The sequence below is a fragment of the Xyrauchen texanus genome, chromosome 5 (genome assembly GCF_025860055.1).
Source record: "Xyrauchen texanus isolate HMW12.3.18 chromosome 5, RBS_HiC_50CHRs, whole genome shotgun sequence".
Lineage (NCBI taxonomy): Eukaryota > Metazoa > Chordata > Actinopteri > Cypriniformes > Catostomidae > Xyrauchen > Xyrauchen texanus.
The window spans coordinates 34,462,740-34,486,141 of NC_068280.1; the positions used below are offsets into that span (position 1 = coordinate 34,462,740).

At 37.3% G+C, this 23,402-nt stretch overlaps 1 protein-coding gene and 1 long non-coding RNA gene across 3 annotated transcripts; one reads left to right on the plus strand and one right to left on the minus strand.

Moving 5' to 3' along the window:
* The first annotated feature begins 6,910 nt into the window (after positions 1-6,910).
* On the plus strand, positions 6,911-7,838 carry LOC127643590 (uncharacterized). The gene is made up of 3 exons (XR_007970535.1): positions 6,911-7,030; positions 7,270-7,374; positions 7,665-7,838. It is a non-coding gene; the product is annotated as an uncharacterized LOC127643590 (long non-coding RNA).
* Positions 7,839-9,368: 1,530 nt separating this feature from the next.
* LOC127644342 (uncharacterized) lies at positions 9,369-16,865 on the minus strand. Of its 2 annotated transcripts, XM_052127481.1 has the most exons (9): positions 16,738-16,865; positions 15,586-15,794; positions 15,313-15,480; positions 14,032-14,307; positions 12,923-12,982; positions 12,462-12,521; positions 11,888-11,961; positions 11,707-11,750; positions 9,369-10,178 (listed from the first exon to the last, which is right to left on the minus strand). In XM_052127481.1, the coding sequence occupies exons 3-9, from the start codon at positions 15,332-15,334 to the stop codon at positions 10,142-10,144; spliced, it is 573 nt and encodes a 190-aa protein (XP_051983441.1). In that variant the 5' UTR covers positions 15,335-15,480; positions 15,586-15,794; positions 16,738-16,865; the 3' UTR covers positions 9,369-10,141. The 2 variants fall into 2 exon arrangements, with proteins under 2 accessions (XP_051983441.1, XP_051983440.1); XM_052127480.1 differs by lacking the exon at positions 16,738-16,865 and having other exon boundaries at positions 15,586-16,029.
* Between the last annotated feature and the right edge of the window lie 6,537 nt (positions 16,866-23,402).

Sequence of the window (23,402 nt, forward strand, 5' to 3'; positions counted from 1 at the left end):
GAGCGCTCTTTGAGCGAGAGAAAACAATGATGCTTCAATTTTTTAAAAACCCGCTCCTCGCTCAAAGCAAAATCATGCTGCTCCACTCCTCGCTCTGCTCACACTCCACTCTGCTCACATACTCTGGTTGACACCCATTCACTTGCATTGTTTGGACCTACAATGCTGAGAAATTCTTCTAAAAATCTGCAGAAGAAAGAAAGTCATACACATCTGGGGTTGCATGAGGGTAATGAGAATTGTAATTTTGGGTGAACTATCCCTTTATGGGCTCTTGTCAGATCTGGATGAATTTGTCAATAAGAAGAGAGGTTTGGAAACATTTCTAGTAATTATTGCAGTGAAAACGTGAAAATGACCCACAAGGACATTATATATAATTCTTATTTCAGTGTAGTTACAGTTTTCAGTGTTGTAAGTATTTAGATTGTTAGTTCTGCACAGCAGTACCGCCACTCTCTAAATGCAGAGAACGCAGCCTACGTAGGGCACCAACTCCGGTTTACTATATAGTGCAGAGTTTTTGCTATTTTGTAGGGGTGTCTGAATTCTGAGTGAGCAACTCATTCCCTACTTTTATTCACTCATTCTTACACACAATGCACTCTAATTTCAAGTGTATTTTCAAGTTTCATGTACACTCGATGGCGGTTAATTTCCCACAATCCACCATGGGGAAGACGTATGAGCTAGGAATTTACTGCTTCCTTCACTCCTGCAATGTTTTATTTCATATTGAATGTAGTAAATTACTTTTTGACAAATCATTACTGGATTAAAATAGCATAATAACATATAGAGAGACAAAACTTACAGATACATTTTAAAATGTACTCTTTATTTGATCAAATGTGTTTACTCTTTATATTAACACACAGTATATATTAAAAATGACAAACAGAATTAAGATTTATTGTATTAATATATTATTTAATAAGAATAACAAATAAGGTCCAAGTATTTTAAAATTTCATATGTGACGTTTCTGCACCACACCCAGAGCTCCAACACTCATGTCCGAATTCACTCATTTCATTCACTTACTGCTGAGATGTAGGGCACTAACTGCCATTCACATAGGAAATAGCGAATGAGTGAACGATTCCGAACACAGCCACTCTCGCCGCGACGATTGCCTTGTGCACATCACACGCGTGCGCCCTGAGCACCTCGCTGTACTGTCAACCCGGTATCACGCTAAGGCAGTCACTTGTTTCCAGGGGTTTCAGTACAGCGTAAAAATGTGACGTGGTAGTGTAGGCGTTCTCCTAATTCAAAATTTGCATCAACAAAAACATTTACCGATTTCCCTATTTTGTCTTAGATTCTCCATGGCTGTTCCATCAGTTTGCTGTCGCTGTTATGAAAAGCCCGCGATGAAAATTTGAAACGCCCGCGGAAAGAAGGCACTATAATGCACATGTGCGCTGACCTGAAATTTGTTTTATGTCATGGCCACGCCCCTTGTGCGTCGCTGTACTGAAACCCCTGTACTTTAGTGAATGCCAAATAGGCGCGGTATAGTGCATTCTCCAAAATTCCCGCGTCGTTCAGGTCGGTCAAAGCCATATTTTTATTACGGTGCAGTCATTTAAGAAATCTACGTTGCTATAGCCTAACGTTATATTTGTGTGTATGAAGACTGTGGAGCTTTTTAATCTATGGTGCTGTTAACGTTACTGTGGTCAATAACGTCAATGGAAATTGATATTAATTGGCTAATTAATTAACCACAGAAAGCTGCTGTCGATCCTGAAATATCGATACTGATGTTGTATCTATTCTAAAGGATAGATCCTCACATAAAACCAGTAATTTTATTCATTTAGAACGAATTTATTTTATTCAGAAATGATGCAATAAATCGATTATACGTGACCGTAAAGGCCTTTACATTGTTACACACACACACACACACACACACACATATATATATATATATATATATATATATATATATATATATATATATATGTATATATATATATATATATATATATATATATATATATCAATCATATAAGCTGTTCTAATAATTATAATGCTGAAAATTCAGCTTTGATCTCAGGAATAAATTACATTTTAACATATTCAAATAGAAAACAGATCGCCTATTTTAAATAATATTTCACAATTTTAGTTTTTACAAAGATTTACTGTATTTTTGATCAAATAAATTAAGCATTTGTAAGCATATTAGACTTCTTTTAACATTAAACATCTTACCGACCCCACATGTAAAATTTACTATAATTATTCTAGTTTGTGCAATTACATTTAGTTTTTATTGATCGTTAAAGTTCATATACATAGTGTTATGTTCTGTAATTGATGTTAATAAATCTGTCAGAAGAAAATGTGCAAAATTGGGGGTACGACACTGTAACCCTTTAAAAACAATAACCATACACACAACTAATTACAGGCGATCGAGAGGACAAATCACAAAATCTTTTAGTGGTCATGAAAATGTATTCAGATTAAGCATATTAATGATGCATTCACCTCATTTATCACGACACACTGCTTCTGTTCATGAATGCAGTTTACATGCTGAACATGCAATAACAGCAGCATCACAGTTATCTTCTTTATTTTGTTACAGTTATATGTATAATATGACAAATCCAGGAATCTTTGCTGCAAAATAATTAACTATGTTTTTGTTTTCCTTTGTCCAACAGCTCCTGTTTTTACTCACCATCCTTCCCTGTTACCTCCACCTGTCTATCTTTATAAGAAACCAACGGCTCTTTTAAGAGCCACTCCTCTATCTTTCTCACTCTCTCTCACTCTCAGTCTCACTCTCAGTCTCTCACTCTCACTGTCAGTCTCTCTCTCTCACTGTCAGTCTCTCTCTCTCACACACACACTCTCTTTCTTTCTCTCTCTCTCCATCTCTCTATCTCTTTTCTAAAGCGTCACTGTCTTCAAGTATTGTTACTCTATTATTTATTTTTCTTTCACCTTACTCTCTCTCACTGTCCAAAACATTTTTTTTTTTAATTTAGTTTTTATATAGCCTATAGCCACCCTATACTATACATCCTTAATACTTTTTGTCTGACTGTGTTTTTATCTTCCTTTACAGTATAGTATCTTTGAAATGGCTGCTCAGCAAGACAGAGGGAGAGCAGATGATGCTATTTTCCTTGCAGACATGTTCCTTGCTCAAACCAAAGTGAGTATTTTTTTAGACAATCCCGTATTGGTAATAATACTAAAGAGTGGGAATAAGAGTGCAAAATTTGAATGAACTGCTCAAGATTTGGCTGTATTTCAGTTTTATCATAAACTGCTCACTTTCTGCCATGCAAGGCAAAGGAAGCGAAGGACAAAGCAACATCTGCTAAAGGTAATACATTTAATGTCCGATGGGTGGAGAGAGATGCTAAAGGACGTCCACTGCTAAAAAGAAGCAGAAGTGGAGAGACACGAAAACGTGCTTCAGCTACAGGTAGTCCATGCCTTCCAAGATTATTTGTGATAACCCACCACAGAATGCTTCTTAACTAAGTATAACTGTGCCCATTGTATACAGAATTCAGCTTGCTATTTGTTAGGTAGGTTTGTTAGGTTAATAGGATTTCTGTTTCTGGATTTTAATCATTTTCCTTTAAATACTGTATGTTAAACTGTGCCATCAGAAACACCACATGGTGGATGTGTTACTTATGTTATTGACTTCACTGTAATGCTTAGCAATTCCAAAGAAATTAAGTAGAAGTGAAGCATCAGTGTCAGGTTCATGCTTCTAACAGTTCAAGATTATGAGGAAAAAAACTTTTAGAGTTTAAAGGAATTGTCAGACATATCAATCAACCTATTATAGCCTTAAGTCACTATATGAACACTGTATTGTATGCTTGTAAGACATGAACATTGTTATCTCTTTCCTTTCTATCTATCTTTTCAGTTGTTTCTGTGGTTGGCAGTGAGGACGCTACACCTTTTGAGTCATCTGAGGAGGTTCCCACAGTTACCCAATCAAACTGCTCTCAACACTTATTCGGTAAGATGACACCTGACCTTACGGTAATTATGCAATTTAGCAATAAGCGTGAAAGGAATTATTATTTTCTTATTTCTGTCTTTTAGACATTGAGATGCAGAAACTGCAGGATATTCTGACCTCAGCAGATGTTCAAGGCACCAACAAGTCCCCTTCAACATCCACATCATGGTGCTTGCGCCAATCTGTAGCCCAAGATGAGTGGCGGAAAGCAAGGTCCTATCACATCAGCTGCTTGCTGTCCTGCAATGTGGCTCCAGAAAAGAACTGCAGCCACTGCACATCTCCTGCCGTCATTCGCTGCAGAGACTGCATGCCCCAAGAGTGGCTGTGCATGGATTGTGACACACACATACACAAAAAACTCACCCTCCATAACAGGGAGTCCTGCATTGAGGGAATTTACAAGCCCATTGAGCCAACAGTGTGCTGTGTAAAAAAAGATGGCAAATATACACTGGTCAATCAAGGTAGTGTTTTGAACCTTTTTGGTAAAGTGATTTTTTGGTGAATTTTTCTTTTAATTATTATTTTTTTTTACTTTTATTATGTTAATTGTACATATTTTTAATGATTTCTCTCAAATTATTTATCTTCTCTTTTCAGTATGTTTATTACCTGCAGTGAGACCTGTCCAGTTATGCACTTGCGACCCTTCAAACGTCACAGAATCAGCTGGCAGAGCAATCATTTTGGTTTGCATAAATGGTAGGAACTATGGTTTTATATTTAACATTTTTTCTTGTCCCTTTGTGTGTTAGAATGTTCTACTTTTTTATTTTAGGTCGGTATGACTTGCACTTGCCAAACTTGCTGTGCAGATTATGTCTGGCTCATTGGACACCTGACATGAGCTGACCTAATAAGAAGTGGGTACTGGCCAGCATCTGTGAATGCTGACACGCTGTTTTCAGTCGATGTCTTCAGCACATTTGAAGAAATGAAAACTGTTGCACCAGGATTATCAAGACAAGGTTTTTTATGGATGTTGGAGAGGAGGACTTGTCTCTTTGGAAGGGTAAGATCAGTGTGGATCAAAGTTGCCTTAAGTAGAGATGGGAGAATATTAGTGTAGCTATTTCATTTTACTCTTTACTAATCGCATGTACAGGCTGGGAAAATACATGGAGACGTATTTCACAGAAGCTTCATGGAATACACATTCTGCCAGTACCAGTGTGAAGAAATGGCCAGTGTAGAGCACTTCACCTGCCCGGCATGTACACCCAACATGCTCGCTCTTTGTGCAGATGGCAACAGAAATGTTTACCGATTTTGGCAGTCAAAAGGGTTAGTTGTTTTAAACTTGTAATCGTTTTACTTAATGTAAAATTAACAGAACATATAATGTCTTACACTGAACATATTTTTTTTCTTATTCTATTAAGGTCAGAGGAACCCTATTTTGATGGCACCTTCATTGCCAAGGACACTGATGTACACCATTTTGTTGATGAGATCAGGAGTAAAATGAAAAGTGTTAGTTTTTGCTTCCATGATTTAGATCCAAAATTTGAAATGTATGATTGTTGCTTTATTAAATAGATATTGTATCCCTAGCATGGTGCACTCTTTTAAGCAATCTTGTGTTGAGGTTTGAAATGAAACATGGTATGTGTGGTGGCATCCAAAATGGCTAGTTTAGCAGCTCATTCATTATGTAATAGCAGATCTCTGTAAGAGATTGTGACTATGCATGCAGTTTGTCACCCTAAAGAAAGTGGAAGATGCATTTTCTGAAGCTCCTCTTTAGTAGTAGTTTGAAAGTAAACCTTTTATTATCACTGATCATTACAAAGATGCCAGTTGGTGTGATGTAACCTGACTCATCCTGATGGATGAAGTAACTAGAACAAATAGCAACTTTCAGTTTTAACCAGAATTATTTTGTCATGCAGACTGCCGGCAAAGGGATCTGTTGAGCCAGTCAGTGGTCTGCTGCACGTGAAACAGCCAGAAAAGCAAGCAAACTGGATGAAGAGGGCCTTGAGATGGTTGTTTGCAGACACGGAGTGCTACTCAAGGCTCTTAACATGTACAGGGGGGAAATATTTGCTTATCCGCTGTACTGCAGAAGGAGCTCCAAGCAGCCACAAACGGGCAGTTCTATTGCACAGATATTGCTTGCAAGTATTGGCCTTATCTTGAGAAGTTGGCAGTCTCCATGTTGGAACTCAGACCTTTACTGCAGATGAGACCATTCCTTTCTGTCATGCATGCCAAGGCTCATTCAACCAAGTGTGAGGTACTGCATATTCTTTATAATACCATTTGAAATTTTATTTTTATGACTTATATAATACAGTGTATATGATTATAATATAAGTGCAACAATAATTTGTTAGATAATCTGGAGTGGCAAAAATCAGGAAGGTGCTGGCACAACTGCAGGGGAGGAGGTTGAAATGGTAAACAGCTACCTGTCTCGTTGTGCCCTCACAACCAAGTACATGACAAAATCTGGTAATTGTTGCTTATTTATATTATTTTAGGAAACCTGTCTTTTATTCTTTCTTCTTTTTATTGTTTTTATTCTTTATGTCTAATACTTTATGTCTAATACTCTGAGATTGCAAATATTATATAATATGTAGGCCTATTGCAAATATAAAGCTGGAAATATTCTAATATGATAGTAACACATAAATAGAACTGCATTACATCTCTCTTTAATTAAAACTCAATGGTCAATGTGTGGATGAAGTAAAATCCCATGAGCATTAATGGGACTTTCCTCCATCACATCATTTTGTTCTTTAAAGCCAGAAATGACATGCTAACTGTCCATGCAATTGGATGGAACCGACGGAAGCAGGAAGGCCTTCCATGAAAAGCTTTTCATGATTTTCTCACTTTTTAAGATCACAAAGGCAGAAATCTTTTTTTTTTTTTTACACCAGACTTTCAAAAAGGCTGAGGCTGAGTCTCAGAGACTGGAGAATTTGAGCAGTGAGCTGGGGTGTCCTGAGAACATCGTGCATCAGTGGGTAGATGATGTCAGACAATGGGCTACTGACGGTACAGTGTTTTATGGACATTCTTCTATATAGCGTGATAATTCAATCTTTGCCATGCATAAGGATTAAGTAAGGACATGCCCTGTTTTGTTTGTTATAAACTTGTGGGCTTGTAAGCTCCTTTTAGACTGTAATAATCGATTTGGGGCACTAAATAAACTTAACTTGAACTTCAAACTTTAAATTTACAGCCTAAAATACACCATAATCATTTACTTGTATTATTGTTGTTGCTTTAAGATTCTGTAGGTACCAGATGTGATGACCAATATGAAGGTCAGAAATCTATTGAACAAATGTTTCTTGGTGTTCATCAAAAAAAAGCCAGCCTTTATAATCAGACTGGTATGTTGATAAGTCACCTAATATTTATGTAATGTTTATTACTTGCAGACGTCTTATCTGTATTGTTTTGGTATTAACGTGTTTTCAGCTTCTTAATTTTAAAATGTCTTCCTTTTAATTTTACAGATATTAGTTAGGCCTCTATTACACCTTTTAAGTCATGCGATTTTTTTTTAAACATTTTAATTTATTAAATCTTTAGTCAGTTATAAGTATTAGTATTTCATTGAACTTTCTGATATCTGCATGTGCTTGTGCATCATGTTTTCTGTGTTTTGCAATTTTTATAGACAGCAACAAAGTTCAACACTTGCGTCGAAGAAAATTGTGGGAAGAGAAGAGAAAACTCTTGGAAACAATCAAGCTCTACAATGAGCAGGTGGCAGATGAGGAGCGCATCGTTGAAGAGAAGGTGGAGAGCGGGCTCTCTGTGGGGGGAGGAGACAGTCTAATATGGCCTTGGGAAGTGCACAGCAGTGGTATGTAGCAGTTTCTCTCTAAGGCAATTTTGCACCCTGCACCAGGTTATGGGATGTACATACACTACTTATTTTTGGCCTGCTGTTTAGAATGTACAGGTCAAATTTGTATTGATGGGATGTTATTTGTGTGACTTCAGAATCCAGCAACATTCTCACCAAAAAGAAGATTTTTGATGTGCACATGTCAAAAGTGCGCCTTCAAGAGGAAAAGATCATTGTGATGTATAAGACACATTTTTCATTATTACATTACATTACATTTATGCATTTGGCAGACGCTTTTATCCAAAGCGACATACAGAGCCCTTATTACAGGGACTTATTACAGGGACAATCCCCCTGGAGCAACCTGGAGTTAAGTGCCTTGCTCAAGGACACAATGGTGGTGGCTGTGGGGCTCGAACCAGCGTCCTTCTGATTACCAGATTATGTGCTTAGACCACTACACCACCACCACTCATTATCCTGCTGCATAACTTCACTCAGCTTACAATCATAGAGGCTATTTGCTTTAAATTATGTCTACCATTTTATACATACATATATTTATGTATGAATGTCCTTGTGGTCTTTGTATCACATATCACGTTGTTCTTTACAAATAAAGTTTTTTTTTTATCATTATCTTCTGTATAAAAACATAATTTGAAAATATGTAACCTAAAGAAAACGAATAGAATAGGTTAAATGAAGAATTTCCCTAAGTGTGGGTGGTTGTGTGATGGACTGGCGACCTGTCCAGAGTTTTCCCTGCCTCTCGCCAAAATGTCAAATAATATTAAATATATATATAAAAAATATAGATATAATAAAGGATAACATATTTTTAAAACATTTGTTGGCAATGTCAGTTATTTATATATATATATATATATATATATATATATATATATATATATATATGTGTGTGTGTGTGTGTGTGTGTGTGTGTGTGTGTTTTTGCGCACCCTTCTTCCGTTTCTGTTAGACAGGTTTCTGTGGTCAGGCTACGCGCCTGCGCCAACCTATGGCGCCAACACGGTTACCCTAGCAACTAGCATAAATCTCCCATACAAGCAATTTTGGCTAATAATAATTCCCATAATACGATGTTTTTGGTCTGAATTCATACAACAGGTATTATGCTTTTGCAGTAGCATGTCTGTTAGGAAGCTACTTTATACGATAGTTCTTTTTGAAACCCTACTTACTTGCAACCCTATTTTGCCAACCGGAAGAACTACACATTTAACGGGCTGTCTTTCACGTTGCAATCTGTTGCAACAGGGAATTGTAGTTTTGTTTTTGTAAATTGCTAAAACATGTAAATGGATGTCTGGAGTATAAAACTAAGAGTGCACTCATGGGTATGGGCGTATGTGAAACACAAAGGTTTGGTCAGAATTTGAAATTATAAATGATAACTAGGTGAGATTAAATTTTTACCACTTTTGGTGATGCCCCCTATTGGTGATCGCACCAACCGGTATCCCTTGTGATGGAAGAGTCCAAGAGCTTTATATAACAGTTGGTTTTATTATTTTAGCCCATTCAGTTGCTGAATTATAAGACTCACAACATGCATCAATATCAAAGTTCAGAGGTCAATATTTCAAAGCAGGAGCCAGGTACAGCCTTCAGGTTGCAAAGCTGTTACTCGGCCGATCAAGACCTTTCCAGTGATGTGTTTGGTTTAATCATATGACAAAATTTAAATTTTCACTCTGCTCACTCAGCCCTTGTGTCATGCATGCATTTCAAAGAGACATGAAGTGGTCTAATGTATAAATGTTAATTAAAATGTATTTGTTGGTCACAGTGGCCAAATTCATGAATTAAATGTATATTTTGACTTATTTTAATCACATATATCACTGTGGGCCTCTTGGAACATTTCTTTTTCACAAACCTTAACCTAATAAAAAAGCTTTCAGATATTCACTGTCCATCCTCCCATACCATACTTTTATAGGTCATAATTAAGTGTTTTTATGCTGTGGTCATATGGCTAAGTGGCTGTTTAGACAATCGTCATCTAATTTACCTTACATAAATATGTCATTATATTACACTTGCTAAATCTCCAAGAGCAATACAGCAATTCGATTTATTAATTACTTTTGTGTTACTTTTTAAAACTTACACCACCGACCACCCTATACCACAAGCAGAGCAAGACACCAAATCATGAGGTCTGATTCAGGGTCAGTTTTACAAAAAAACATATTAAAACCTGGTCCTAGACCAAAAGAAAGGAGGCAGACTGGTTGGGACAAAAGTTCAGCAGACTAGGTTGAAACCTCAGCTCACATGATATCTTTCAAAAGTCCTGTGGTGAAGTAACTGAAATAAAGATCATTTTATTACTATAGTAGCTGTAATGTGATTGCTAAGAATAAATGTAGTTCTGTACATTACCTTGTTAATGAAAGACATTTGCAGTAATCTTAGTAAAAGTAATCTATAGTAAACACAGTAAACACTGTTGGTAACCAGTGAAGAGGACGAGGGATCCAGGGACAGCTCCATCCAGAACAAAGTAAAGTCACAAACTGTATGTCATAATGACACAACACATACACTCACCTAAAGGATTAATAGGAACACCATACTAATACTGTGTTTGACCCCCTTTCGGTGCTGAAATCATTCTTAAGAAATGTTGGCCCATATTGATAGGACAGCATCTTGCAGTTGATGGAGATTTGTGGGATGCACATCCAGGGCACGAAGCTCCCGTTCCACCACATCCCAAAGATGCTCTACTGGGTTGAGATCTGGTGACTGTGGGGGCCATTTTAGACCACACCCCGAAATGCATTGAAGCAACTGCCATGTGATTGGTTGATTAGATAATTGCATTAATGAGAAATTGAACAGGTGTTCCTAATAATCCTTTAGGTGAGTGTATGTGCAATGCTTTATGAGGGCACTGACACACTTTTAAACCCATTTTATTGAACAAAACTTAACAATGTGACTGGTAGGCAACAGTTAACATTATTTTAAATTATGGTATGATTACACAACACATTATGTAATGTAGTTTCACATATATTTAAGACCAATGCAAAAATTGCAATATAGTCAATCTTTATGTAAAAAAGCTTTGTATAAAGTTGTTTAACAGGTTGCCATTTAAAATCATGGTGCTGTATGCAAAGGCATTCCCAAGACTCCAAAGTGTTTTACATTTTTGGGTTGGGTTTACATTTATCGGAAAGTTAGGCCAACTGCTCAGTTTTTGAGACGATTCTATTTTAAAGCATAAATTGATTTTGTCTTAGTAACTCAAAAATGAGGAATGTGAAGTCCACATATTACTGTGAGACAATGTGACAAATGAAGATCTCAAGCTGACATTAAATATATTGATCCAGTTTTTAAGTAAGGCAGTAATGCTGTAACTGACAATTTCTGTATCTCTGGCCGTGTAGTTTGGGCATAACATCTTTATCATTATTGGCTATAACTGTATTTTCGGTGTGCATGTAAAGTGTTAATGGCAAACAAGATTAAGGGAATAAAGAGAAAAACTAAATGAAGTGTCTTAGTAAGGTGTTGGGCCACCAAGAGCCACCATAACAACTTTTGGACTGAAGCTGTTATAAACACCAAATAAAAGCATATATTTTGGACCATTGGAGCTCCCCAGATTTCAGAGACTTAGAGAAACTATGCCAAAGAGCATGAAACTCTTCTGGGGGCACGTAGTAGCCCAACACCTTATTAAGACACTTTGTGTGGGTTATAAAAATATATTTATGAACTATATAGACAAATCTTACCTAAATCTTACCTAACATATGTCAATAGTTTGTACATGTTAAAACTAATTGGCTATGTGTTACCCATGAGAAGTTGTACATACCAGAGTTTGCATGGCACCCACTCCACTTGCTTCCATTTTTGACCCTAAAAATAGTGAGACTTTTTCAGTTTCAAATATTTGCTTTGTTTAGCAGTTATACTAATCACCAATACTTTTTCAAGACCATTACACCAATAAAATAACATTTTGTAACCTTTGTAGTGTTTTAGTGGTATTTAACCTTAATGACTTTGTATTTGGCAACGCTCTTCACAGGGTAATAACCCTGGCTCCCTGTCACTGTATGTGGGCATTCTGAAAGGAAAGGAAACAAATATTACATTCACAAAGCTTAACACTACTATAAACAAGCCATTATAGAATGATAAGTGGTTATTAAGCTAGAATGGGTTGTACTTAGTTACAGTTTTGATATTGTAGTTATTATGGTACAGAAGTTGTATTGAACACTGGTAATTTACTGTAAATGTAATCAACACAAACTTTAGGGTTGGGCAGTTGTAATAAATATATTGGCAAACAAAGACAAGTTAAATCTATGAATTCAAATAAATATCTATTGTGCTGCCTGGTAGTTGATCATTGCTTTCTCATAGCAAAGACTAACATGCTTTTGACTGTGAAAACCAAAACCAAAAGCAAAAAACATGTATGTTACTTTCTGACTATGCTATTATGTTGCCAAATAATTGCCAGAAGACTGTAGCTAGGTACTACAGCGCATAGTAATCAATTTTGTGGCATTCAGTCCACACTCCTATACAGAAAGCTGGACAAGCAGTACATCAACATACCTTTCCTTTTTTTCGGCCGCACTGTAGTGGGAGCAGGACAGCCTCCTTCCACAACTTCCACTGTCAAACAAGGTAATAACAACATATATAAATGTTTATGGTGTGATTTCTGCAAGGATTTGTATCTAACAAAGAGCTGTAGAATATGATGTGTAGGCCCAGGACATCTCTGCAGCGCCACAATATTTAATTTAAAATGGTATTTTAATACACATTTTGCCTTTAACAAATATTGCACCTCCTGTGATTTGAAAATTGCAGTAGGTCATATTGCGAGTTCGATAAGATTTTGATTAGTTGTTCAGCCCTACTGTTAAATAAACAATTGAACATATTAATTTGGACATCGCCCAAACCTAATAGACCACAGCCACTTACAAATGCAAATACAGCCTTCATGAAGACTCACAACAATTAATATAAATCCCAATGTATGGATTACACACATTACATCAACACACCTTTCCTTTTATTCGGCCGCACAATAGTGGGAGCAGGACAGCCTCCTTCCACAACTTCATCTGTTAAATATAGAGAAACATTTAAAATATGTAAAAAAAAATATTTTAAAACATTTCTCAAAATGTTTTTCCAAGGTGAGACAGAGACCTTTAAAGAATGCTCTTTAGACACAGGCCAATTTCGAATAATACAACCAGGTGTCCTACACATTTCAAAATTGATGGATGCAACTCTCCACAAAATAAAAGGAATATTGCATACATTCTGCAACATTTTCATATGATATTGCACAACGTGATATTGCAATAACGATAGTGAGTCAATATATTGTGCACTACGAATGGGAAGACACCAAAACACCCAGAAACAATGTCCTAAATATGGGCAAACACAGGCATGATTGAAGTAATGAAGTAATGACAACAGCAGCAGTTCATGGAATTTGATGAGAGGTTCTAATCCAATAATCATTTTAAAATATATATACAGTGGTGGCCAACATTATTAGAACGGTAAATTTTTTTTGATGTTTTAAAAGAAGACTTCCTATCTCCAAGGCTTCATTTATTTGATCCAAAATACAGCAAAAACAGTAATATTGTGAAATATTTTTACAATTGAAAATATCTGTTTTCTATTTGGTTATATTTTAAAATGTAATTTATTTCAGTTATCACAAAGCTGAATTTTCAGCATCATTACTCCAGTCTTCAGTGTCACATGATCCTTCAGAAATCATTCTAATAAGCTGATTTGATGCTCAAGAAACATTTATATATATATATATATATATATATATATATATATATATATATATATATATATATATATATATGCACTTGGCAGAAGCTTTTATCCAAAGCGACTTACAGTGCACTTACAGGGACAATCCCCCCGGAGTAAAGTGCCTTAGTCACAGACACACTGTGTAATTTATTATTATTATTATCAATGTTGAAAACTGTTTATTTTTTTAAAATAATAATAAATGTTTTGGGACTCTGAATTCGTTTACAGTTTCACATTACACAAAGTAAGAGTATGGTTTTGTGGGGCTTATAACTTATTTTCAATACTCTTCATATACTGTAGCTCCTTTTATGCTTACCTTTTTCAAAAGAAACTGGGGAGGCTGCTGAAGGTCCTTCTGGGGAGTGGGGTCTTTTCCCCAGGTTCTGGGATTGCTTTACCGAGGGTGCTAAAGAGGACACTGACTGTCCAATTGGGGACTTCGGTGGTCCAATAAGGGCTGCTGGAGGTCCCGTTGGAGCTGTTGGGGGATTAAGCAGGGCCACTGCTTCCTGCTGATTTGATATGACCATTGGTGGTCCTGTTGGGGGTTCAACTGGGGCTGATGAACTTTCAATTACATGTGGGGTCCAGCCTACATTGTAGAAGTACATAATTATTTAGAAAACATCGATCAACCTTTTTCACAATTTAAAGTCATTTTATAGAACAAACATCTAATCAATTAATCAAGAAAAAAAAACGACAGTAAAAATTATCGTTAGTTGCAGCCGTAGTAGTATATAGACCTAACAAGTGCTGTTCTACCAAACTACTTCTTCCTAAGCTGTATTGATTTAATAGGTGAATGTTCTCAAGACATGTGATGGATGTTTTGAGATAGTCTGGTGGATGACCAATTGTGCCATTTTTTCTACTGGAATTTTATAATTAAAATTATAGCATGGCTAATTACATTGTCTTCCAATTCAATTCAATAGAATAGAATAGAATGACACATTTATTTAGAACTTTCATATGTACTACTGTACACCCAAAGCGCTTTACAATCATATCAGGAGGTCTCCTCAACCACCACCAGTGTGCAGCATCCACTTTGGTGATGTGACGGAAGCCACCGTAAAATGGCGCCAGTGCGCTCATCACACCAGCTACTCTGCTAGGACTAGTGTCACCACCTAAAAAGTGTAGAGCCCTGATCTGCAACATCTATAATGAGCATGGATCACTAAGTTTAGGGCCAGGCACTGTATTAGTGAAAAAGGCAGCATATCTGCATGCGTTTATAAAAGAAATGTAATTTCTTTAATCCACCATCACAGTTCAAGCTTGGTTTAGTATAAAATCCAAATATACTGGATCAGCCTGGTGTGTGCGTTCTATTTTATTTAAGATTAAAATGAAAACCAAGCAGATAAAATGAATGTTATTTTATTGGTACTTAAACGTGAGCAGCTAAATAGCTAGCTGCTTAGCTTTTAACCTCTCCCAATTAGTTTAGTTTTAGTTGTAGTGTAAAACCATCAATGATAATCTGAATGATCTATTAGTCAAGAGAAGGCAACCACAGGCTTACCTGTGAGGCTGTGACAGCATCAAATACAGGACATTTTTTAAATAAATAACAGAATATTCTTACCTTGAATAACAATATCATACATGCCCTTAATTCGTTCAAGGCATGTATGTGATGTCTCACTCAGCTGGCAGCGGGGTGCCAAAACCTCAGACACCCAATTGTTTGGCTTTTTTCCAGGCTTGGAGAGAAGTAAAACCCCCTTAACCCCAGGGCCTGCAATTTTTCGAGCTAAAAATACAAGGACACACATACAAAATAACATATATTATTTATAAATATATCTAATATATTTGGAAAATAACCTGCATAAAAACAATACAAGAAATTGCATACCAACAACACAGCTTCATCCTGTATATGAGAGGTAGTCCGATTTTTTTTTTGCATTTGAACCCAGCTCTCCCTCTTCTGATCAAATTTTTTTAGTTTCTTTTCTAGCCTTTCTAGTTCTTTCTTGCATGTGTTGCAAGTTTTGCAGGCCACATTTAGATCGGTATGGCAGACCATACAGTTTCGCCTGGTTGACCCCTGGCCTGGCATTTCTATTATAGATAAAGTAAGAGAGTGACAGATTTTGTGAAGAACTTCTTTCACACAACCAAAACAGAACAAGATTTAAATAAAAAAATGCAATACTTCGGCTACTTGAAAACACCAGGCTTCTGGAAGAGAGGAATAAAGAGAGATAGTGTGTGTGTGTGTGTGTGTGTGTGTGTGTGTGTGTGTGTGTGTGTGTGTGAGAGAGAGACTGAGAGTGAGAGACTGAGAGAGTGCGACTGAGAGTGAGACAGAGTGAGAGACTGAGAGTGAGAGACTGAGAGTGAGAGAGAGAGAGACTGAGAGTGAGAGACTGAGAGTGAGAGAGAGACTGAGAGCGAGAGAGTGAGAGACTGAGAGAGAGACTGAGAGCGAGAGACTGAGAGTGAGAGACTGAGAGTGAGAGAAAGAGAGACTGAGAGTGAGAGAGAGTGAGAGAGCGACTGAGAGTGAGACAGAGTGAGAGACTGAGAGTGAGAGACTGAGAGTGAGAGACTGAGAGTGAGAGAGACTGAGAGCGAGAGACTGAGAGATTGAGAGTGAGAGAGAGACTGAGAGTGAGAGACTGAGAGCGAGTGAGAGAGAGAGAGAGACTGAGAGCGAGAGACTGAGAGATTGAGAGTGAGAGAGACTGAGAGTGAGAGACTGAGAGCGAGAGACTGAGAGTGAGACTGAGAGTGAGAGAGAGACTGAGAGCGAGAGACTGAGAGTGAGAGACTGAGAGTGAGAAAGAGAGTGAGAGAGAGAGAGAGAGACTGAGAGTGAGAGACTGAGAGTGAGAGACTGAGAGAGAGAGTAAATGTAAAATGAAATAAATAAATGAATGTAAAAGAAATAGGGAAAATAACCAAAGAAGAATACATACACGATTGGCAGATAAAGGTCACACAACTAAATAAATTTAAATATTTCAACAAAATAAAGTCTGATTATAAATTGGCACCATACCTGACTGAAATCAGTAATTATGGTCAGAGAAAGCTCCTGACAAAGTATCGCATTAGTGACCACAGTCTGTGTGTGGAGACGGGCCGACACAGGCAGAGTTGGAGAGAGAGAGAGCTCAGACTGTGTCCACACTGCACTGATGGGGCCGTAGAGGACGAGCTGCACTTCCTCACTGAGTGCAGCAAGTATAAAAACATCAGAGAAGCCTATTTCACACAAATAGCACAGATTGTACCTCAATTTCAACAAGCGAGCCTCATAAACAAACTGTGTTATATTTTGGGAGAGAAAGAAGAGTGTGTTCAGCTGGCAGCGCAGTATGTGTCTTCCTGCCATCATATGAGGGACAAGGGCATTAAACTGCTCTCTATACTTATTTTTGTTATTGTATATATATATATTTTTTTTATTTTTTTTATTTTTTTATTTATTTATTTTTTATTTATTGTGATATATTTATGCATAATATGGAAATGTTTTTTTTTTTTTTTTTTTTATTGTTCACTTTTATTTATCTACATATATGTTTGTATATTACTATTGCTTTGGCAATACTGTGCTATTTTACACAGTCATGCCAATAAAGCTCAATTGAATTGAATTGAATTGAATTGAATTGAATTGAGAGACTGAGAGCGAGAGACTGAGAGCGAGAGACTGAGAGTGAGAGACTGAGAGTGAGAGAGAGACTGAGAGCGAGAGACTGAGAGTGAGAGACTGAGAGTGAGAGAAAGAGACAGAGATACTGAGAGTGAGAGACTGAGAGTGAGAGAGAGTGAGAGAGCGACTGAGAGTGAGAGACTGAGAGTGAGAGAGAAACTGAGAGCGAGAGACTGCGAGTGAGACTGAGAGTGAGAGACTGAGACTGAGAGAGAGTGAGAGAGAGACTGAGAGTGAGACTGAGAGACTGAGAGTGAGACTGAGAGAGAGACTGAGAGTGAGACTGAGAGTGAGACTGAGAGTGAGAGACTGAGACTGAGAGTGAGACTGAGAGTGAGACTGAGAGTGAGAGACTGAGACTGAGACTGAGACTGAGAGTGAGAGTGAGACTGAGAGTGAGACTGAGAGACTGAGAGTGAGACTGAGACTGAGAGTGAGACTGAGAGACTGAGAGTGAGACTGAGAGTGAGACTGAGAGTGAGACTGAGACTGAGAGTGAGAGACTGAGAGAGAGTGAGAAAGATAGAGGAGTGGCTCTTAAAAGAGCCGTTGGTTTCTTATAAAGATAAGGTAACAGGGAAGGATGGTGGGTAAAAACAGGAGCTGCTGGACAAAGGAAAACAAAAACACAGTTAATTATTTTGCAGCAAAGATTCCTGGATTTGTCATATTATACATATAACTGTAACAAAATAAAGAAGATAACTGTGATGCTGCTGTTATTGCATGTTCAGCATGTAAACTGCATTCATGAACAGAAGCAGTGTGTCGTGATAAATGAGGTGAATGCATCATTAATATGCTTAATCTGAATACATTTTCATGACCACTAAAAGATTTTGTGATTTGTCCTCTCGATGCGCCTGTAATTAGTTGTGTGTATGGTTATTGTTTTTAAAGGGTTACAGTGTTGTACCCCCAATTTTGCACATTTTCTTCAGACAGATTTATTAACATCAATTACAGAACATAACACTATGTATATGAACTTTAACGATCAATAAAAACTAAATGTAATTGCACAAACTAGAATAATTATAGTAAATTTTACATGTGGGGTCGGTAAGATGTTTAATGTTAAAAGAAGTCTAATATGCTTACAAATGCTTAATTTATTTGATCAAAAATACAGTAAATCTTTGTAAAAACTAAAATTGTGAAATATTATTTAAAATAGGCGATCTGTTTTCTATTTGAATATGTTAAAATGTAATTTATTCCTGAGATCAAAGCTGAATTTTCAGCATTATAATTATTAGAACAGCTTATATGATTGAGATATATATATGTGTGTGTGTGTGTGTGTGTGTGTGTGTGTGTGTGTGTGTGTGTGTGTGTGTGTGTGTAACAATGTAAAGGCCTTTACGGTCACGTATAATCGATTTATTGCATCATTTCTGAATAAAATAAATTCGTTCTAAATGAATAAAATTACTGGTTTTATGTGAGGATCTATCCTTTAGAATAGATACAACATCAGTATCGATATTTCAGGATCGACAGCAGCTTTCTGTGGTTAATTAATTAGCCAATTAATATCAATTTCCATTGACGTTATTGACCACAGTAACGTTAACAGCACCATAGATTAAAAAGCTCCACAGTCTTCATACACACAAATATAACGTTAGGCTATAGCAACGTAGATTTCTTAAATGACTGCACCGTAATAAAAATATGGCTTTGACCGACCTGAACGACGCGGGAATTTTGGAGAATGCACTATATCGCTTCTATTTGGTCCGTGGAGAGTTGTTGGCATTGAGGAAATTATTGCCCCCTGCTGGTACTCAACCTTCATTCATGCGTGTCATGTTCACGCCTTGAGGAGGCAAAGCGTGACCCTGACACGCGTCCGCTATAGGCCTTTATCACAGTGCTCGTGTCGTCACTTCCAATGGCGGATAGTAGCGTAAAGCGACTTCCGGTTTAGTCTGTAGCAATGGCGGCGAGCACAGCGAGGAATTGTTGTTGCGTTCCTAAATGTTCTTATAGTTGAACTAAACAGCCGTATCTCAGTTTCCATTCTTTTCCAACCGATGAAAAAGCGAAGAAAATGTGGAACCATCAATAGAACCGTCAGCATCGAACCTTGTGTATTGGTCTAAGGCACAGAGACATGGTTTAGAGACGGTTCCAGGACCAAGCCCTAATAGAAAGCTTCAGCTTTTTGATGAGTTTTTTCTTTATTGCTGTCGCGTGTCTGCAGGTCTACGAGAGAAGGTCCTGGCAGATATATTTAATGTACGACAACGGTCAGTCGAGTAATCATAACATGAGCAAATTTTCTGTACCTTGTTTTGGGGTCTTTGGATGACCAAAGAGCAAGTCAGAGCAACCATGCCAGCAAAATTTAAGGAGTACTGCCCAGATGTCCGTGTTATTTTGGACTGTACTGAGATCAGATGTGAAAACCCCACAGCACTTACACTACAGTCAGAGATGTTTTCATATTACAAAAACTACCCTACCTTCAAAGGCTTGGTTGGTGTTGCTCCATGTGGGGCCATAACCTTTGTGTCACAGCTGTTCACTGGATCCATCTCAGACAGGGAGATAACAAAACAGTCTGGACTTTTGGAACTGCTCGAGCCTGGAGACTGTTGTATGGCAGATAAAGGCTTTACCATAGAGCCACTGCTTGAAAATGTGGGAGCCAGACTTGTTATCCCTCCATTCAAAAGAGCAGCACAATTTACAAAAGAGGAGACTAAACGTACACAATCAATAGCCCGTCTAAGGATTGTGGTGGAAAGAGTAATTCGACGAATTACAGAAAACCACATCTGGGACTCTACCATTCCTCTCACACTGACAGGCATAGTGAACCAAATATGGGCTGAACTGCTGTTAATGGCTAATTACCAAGGCCCACTTGATGTAAATGATGTTGTTGTATAAAATGTATATACAGAAAAGAAACATGATTTAAGTTGCCACCAATCAAATGCCTGTCATTTCATAACTTTAAGTTTAGTTTAATTTGTACAAAAATATTGAATTGTGATAACTTGCATTTAATGTTGCAACATTTTTTAGTAAATGAGCCTAAAAGTTGCAAACTTAAAAATTGGATTTTTTTTATTGCACCACTTTTATACATATATGTACAAGTATTGACTGCATTGTGACAATTAAAAAGTTACAATTTCTCATTTATTCATTGACAATTTACAGAGAACTTAGTTATGAATAGGCACTATAAAAAATTTAAGACAAAAACTTGTCCAACCAAAATAGACATTTGACGAATCTTTAAGAGTAGTTTACCCCAAAATGGAATTTATCAACATCAGCACTCTTAAGAGTTAGTGTGTATATATGTATACATACGTATACATGTATACGTATGTATACGTGTGTGTGTATATAGAGAGAGAAAGAGAGCATCATGTACCTCTAGGATGGCACGAGGGTGAGTAAATTGCATACATTACATTTTTGGGTGACCTATTCTTTAACAATAAACAAACAAGCAATCAATCAACACCAGTATTAGTTTAACAACTCCTAGAGTTAGAAAACACATTCAAGTATATATTAAAGAAAAAAATGTCTGCTTTGTCTCTCATCTCTCCAGTCAGACTCCGTGAAGTGTTTCCTGCACACGTACGTACTCCCTTTTAAAACTGCAAAACTTTTGCCTTCATCCCGCCGAATAGCATGAATCCACATTTTCTTCGCTTTTTCATCGGTTGGAAAAGAATCGAAACTGAGATACGGCTGTTTAGTTGAACTATTAGAACATTTAGGAACGCAACAACAATTCCTCGCTGTGTTCGCCGCCATTGCTACAGACTAAACCGGAAGTCGCTTTACGCTACTATCCGCCATTGGAAGTGACGACACGAGCACTGTGATAAAGGCCTATTGGACCAGCGTGTGTATTACACGCTTTAGCGTGATACCGGGTTGGTACTGTGGTCAAGCCAGCCGCCACTTCGAAATGAGCGGTCAAACTAGCCGCACCTATATTTCGAGGTGCGCGTATACACTGGTTATTGCGGTATGACCGTCAGAAATAAAACAACTTAATTCCTGCTAAGGCAATTTCACATGCATTCATTTATTCTGTCTGTCTGTCTGTCAGAAAGAAAGGAAGACAGAACGAAAGAAGGAAAGATTTTAGCACACCTCACAACCTGTCACTGCATGATATATTGAATCCAAAATAAGAACCCCCCCCCCAAAACTCATATATTACCTTTTTTGTCCATACATTCAGAAAATCATAAAAATAAAAGCTTCCACAGACAAATTTCACCTCAGATGGGGAGGACACCTTCTCAAGGTGTGAACTACAATGTTTCAGGACATTCTGATGTTGTATTCCAAAATAAGAGCCCCCCCAAAACTCATATATTACCTTTTTTGTCCATACATTCAGAAAATCATAAAAATAAAAGTCCTAGTTTCCACAGACCAATTTCACCACAGATGGGGAGGACACCTTCTCAAGGTGTGAACTACAATGTTTCAGGACATTCTGATGTTGAATTCCAAAATAAGAGCCCCCCCAAACTCGAATATTAGATGTTTTGTTTACACATTCAGGAAATCATAAAAATAAAAGTCCTAGTTTCCACAGACCAATTTCACCTCAGGTGGGGAGGACACCTTCTCAAGGTGTGAACTACAATGTTTCAGGACATTCTGATGTTGAATTTCAAAATAAGAGCCCCCCAAAACTCATATATTACCTTTTTTGTCCATACATTCAGAAAATCATAAAAATAAAAGTCCTAGTTTCCACAGACCAATTTCACCTCAGGTGGGGAGGACACCTTCTCAAGGTGTGAACTACAATGTTTCAGGACATTCTGATGTTGAATTCCAAAATAAGAGCCCCCCAAACTCGAATATTAGATGTTTTGTTTACACATTCAGAAAATCATAAAAATAAAAGTCCTAGTTTCCACAGACAAATTTCACCTCAGGTGGGGAGGACACCTTCTCAAGGTGTGAACTACAATGTTTCAGGACATTCTGATGTTGAATTTCAAAATAAGAGCCCCCCCCAAAACTCATATATTACCTTTTTTGTCCATACATTCAGAAAATCATAAAAATAAAAGCTTCCACAGACAAATTTCACCTCAGATGGGGAGGACACCTTCTCAAGGTGTGAACTACAATGTTTCAGGACATTCTGATGTTGTATTCCAAAATAAGAGCCCCCCCAAAACTCATATATTACCTTTTTTGTCCATACATTCAGAAAATCATAAAAATAAAAGTCCTAGTTTCCACAGACAAATTTCACCACAGATGGGGAGGACACCTTCTCAAGGTGTGAACTACAATGTTTCAGGACATTCTGATGTTGAATTCCAAAATAAGAGCCCCCCCAAACTCGAATATTAGATGTTTTGTTTACACATTCAGGAAATCATAAAAATAAAAGTCCTAGTTTCCACAGACCAATTTCACCTCAGGTGGGGAGGACACCTTCTCAAGGTGTGAACTACAATGTTTCAGGACATTCTGATGTTGAATTTCAAAATAAGAGCCCCCCAAAACTCATATATTACCTTTTTTGTCCATACATTCAGAAAATCATAAAAATAAAAGTCCTAGTTTCCACAGACCAATTTCACCTCAGGTGGGGAGGACACCTTCTCAAGGTGTGAACTACAATGTTTCAGGACATTCTGATGTTGAATTCCAAAATAAGAGCCCCCAAACTCGAATATTAGATGTTTTGTTTACACATTCAGAAAATCATAAAAATAAAAGTCCTAGTTTCCACAGACAAATTTCACCTCAGGTGGGGAGGACACCTTCTCAAGGTGTGAACTACAATGTTTCAGGACATTCTGATGTTGAATTCCAAAATAAGAGCCCCCAAACTCGAATATTAGATGTTTTGTTTACACATTCAGAAAATCATAAAAATAAAAGTCCTAGTTTCCACAGACCAATTTCACTTCAGGTGGGGAGGACACCTTCTCAAGGTGTGAACTACAATGTTTCAGGACATTCTGATGTTGAATTCCAAAATAAGA

Coding starts and splice junctions, on each gene's coding strand:
- LOC127644342 (XM_052127481.1), bottom strand. CDS start 15,334: ATGTATGATATTGTTATTCAAG. Junction 11,962..12,461: donor GCGGCCGAAAAAAAGGAAAG/GTATGTTGATGT, acceptor CTTTCCTTTCAG/AATGCCCACATACAGTGACA. Junction 11,751..11,887: donor CCAAATACAAAGTCATTAAG/GTTAAATACCAC, acceptor CACTATTTTTAG/GGTCAAAAATGGAAGCAAGT.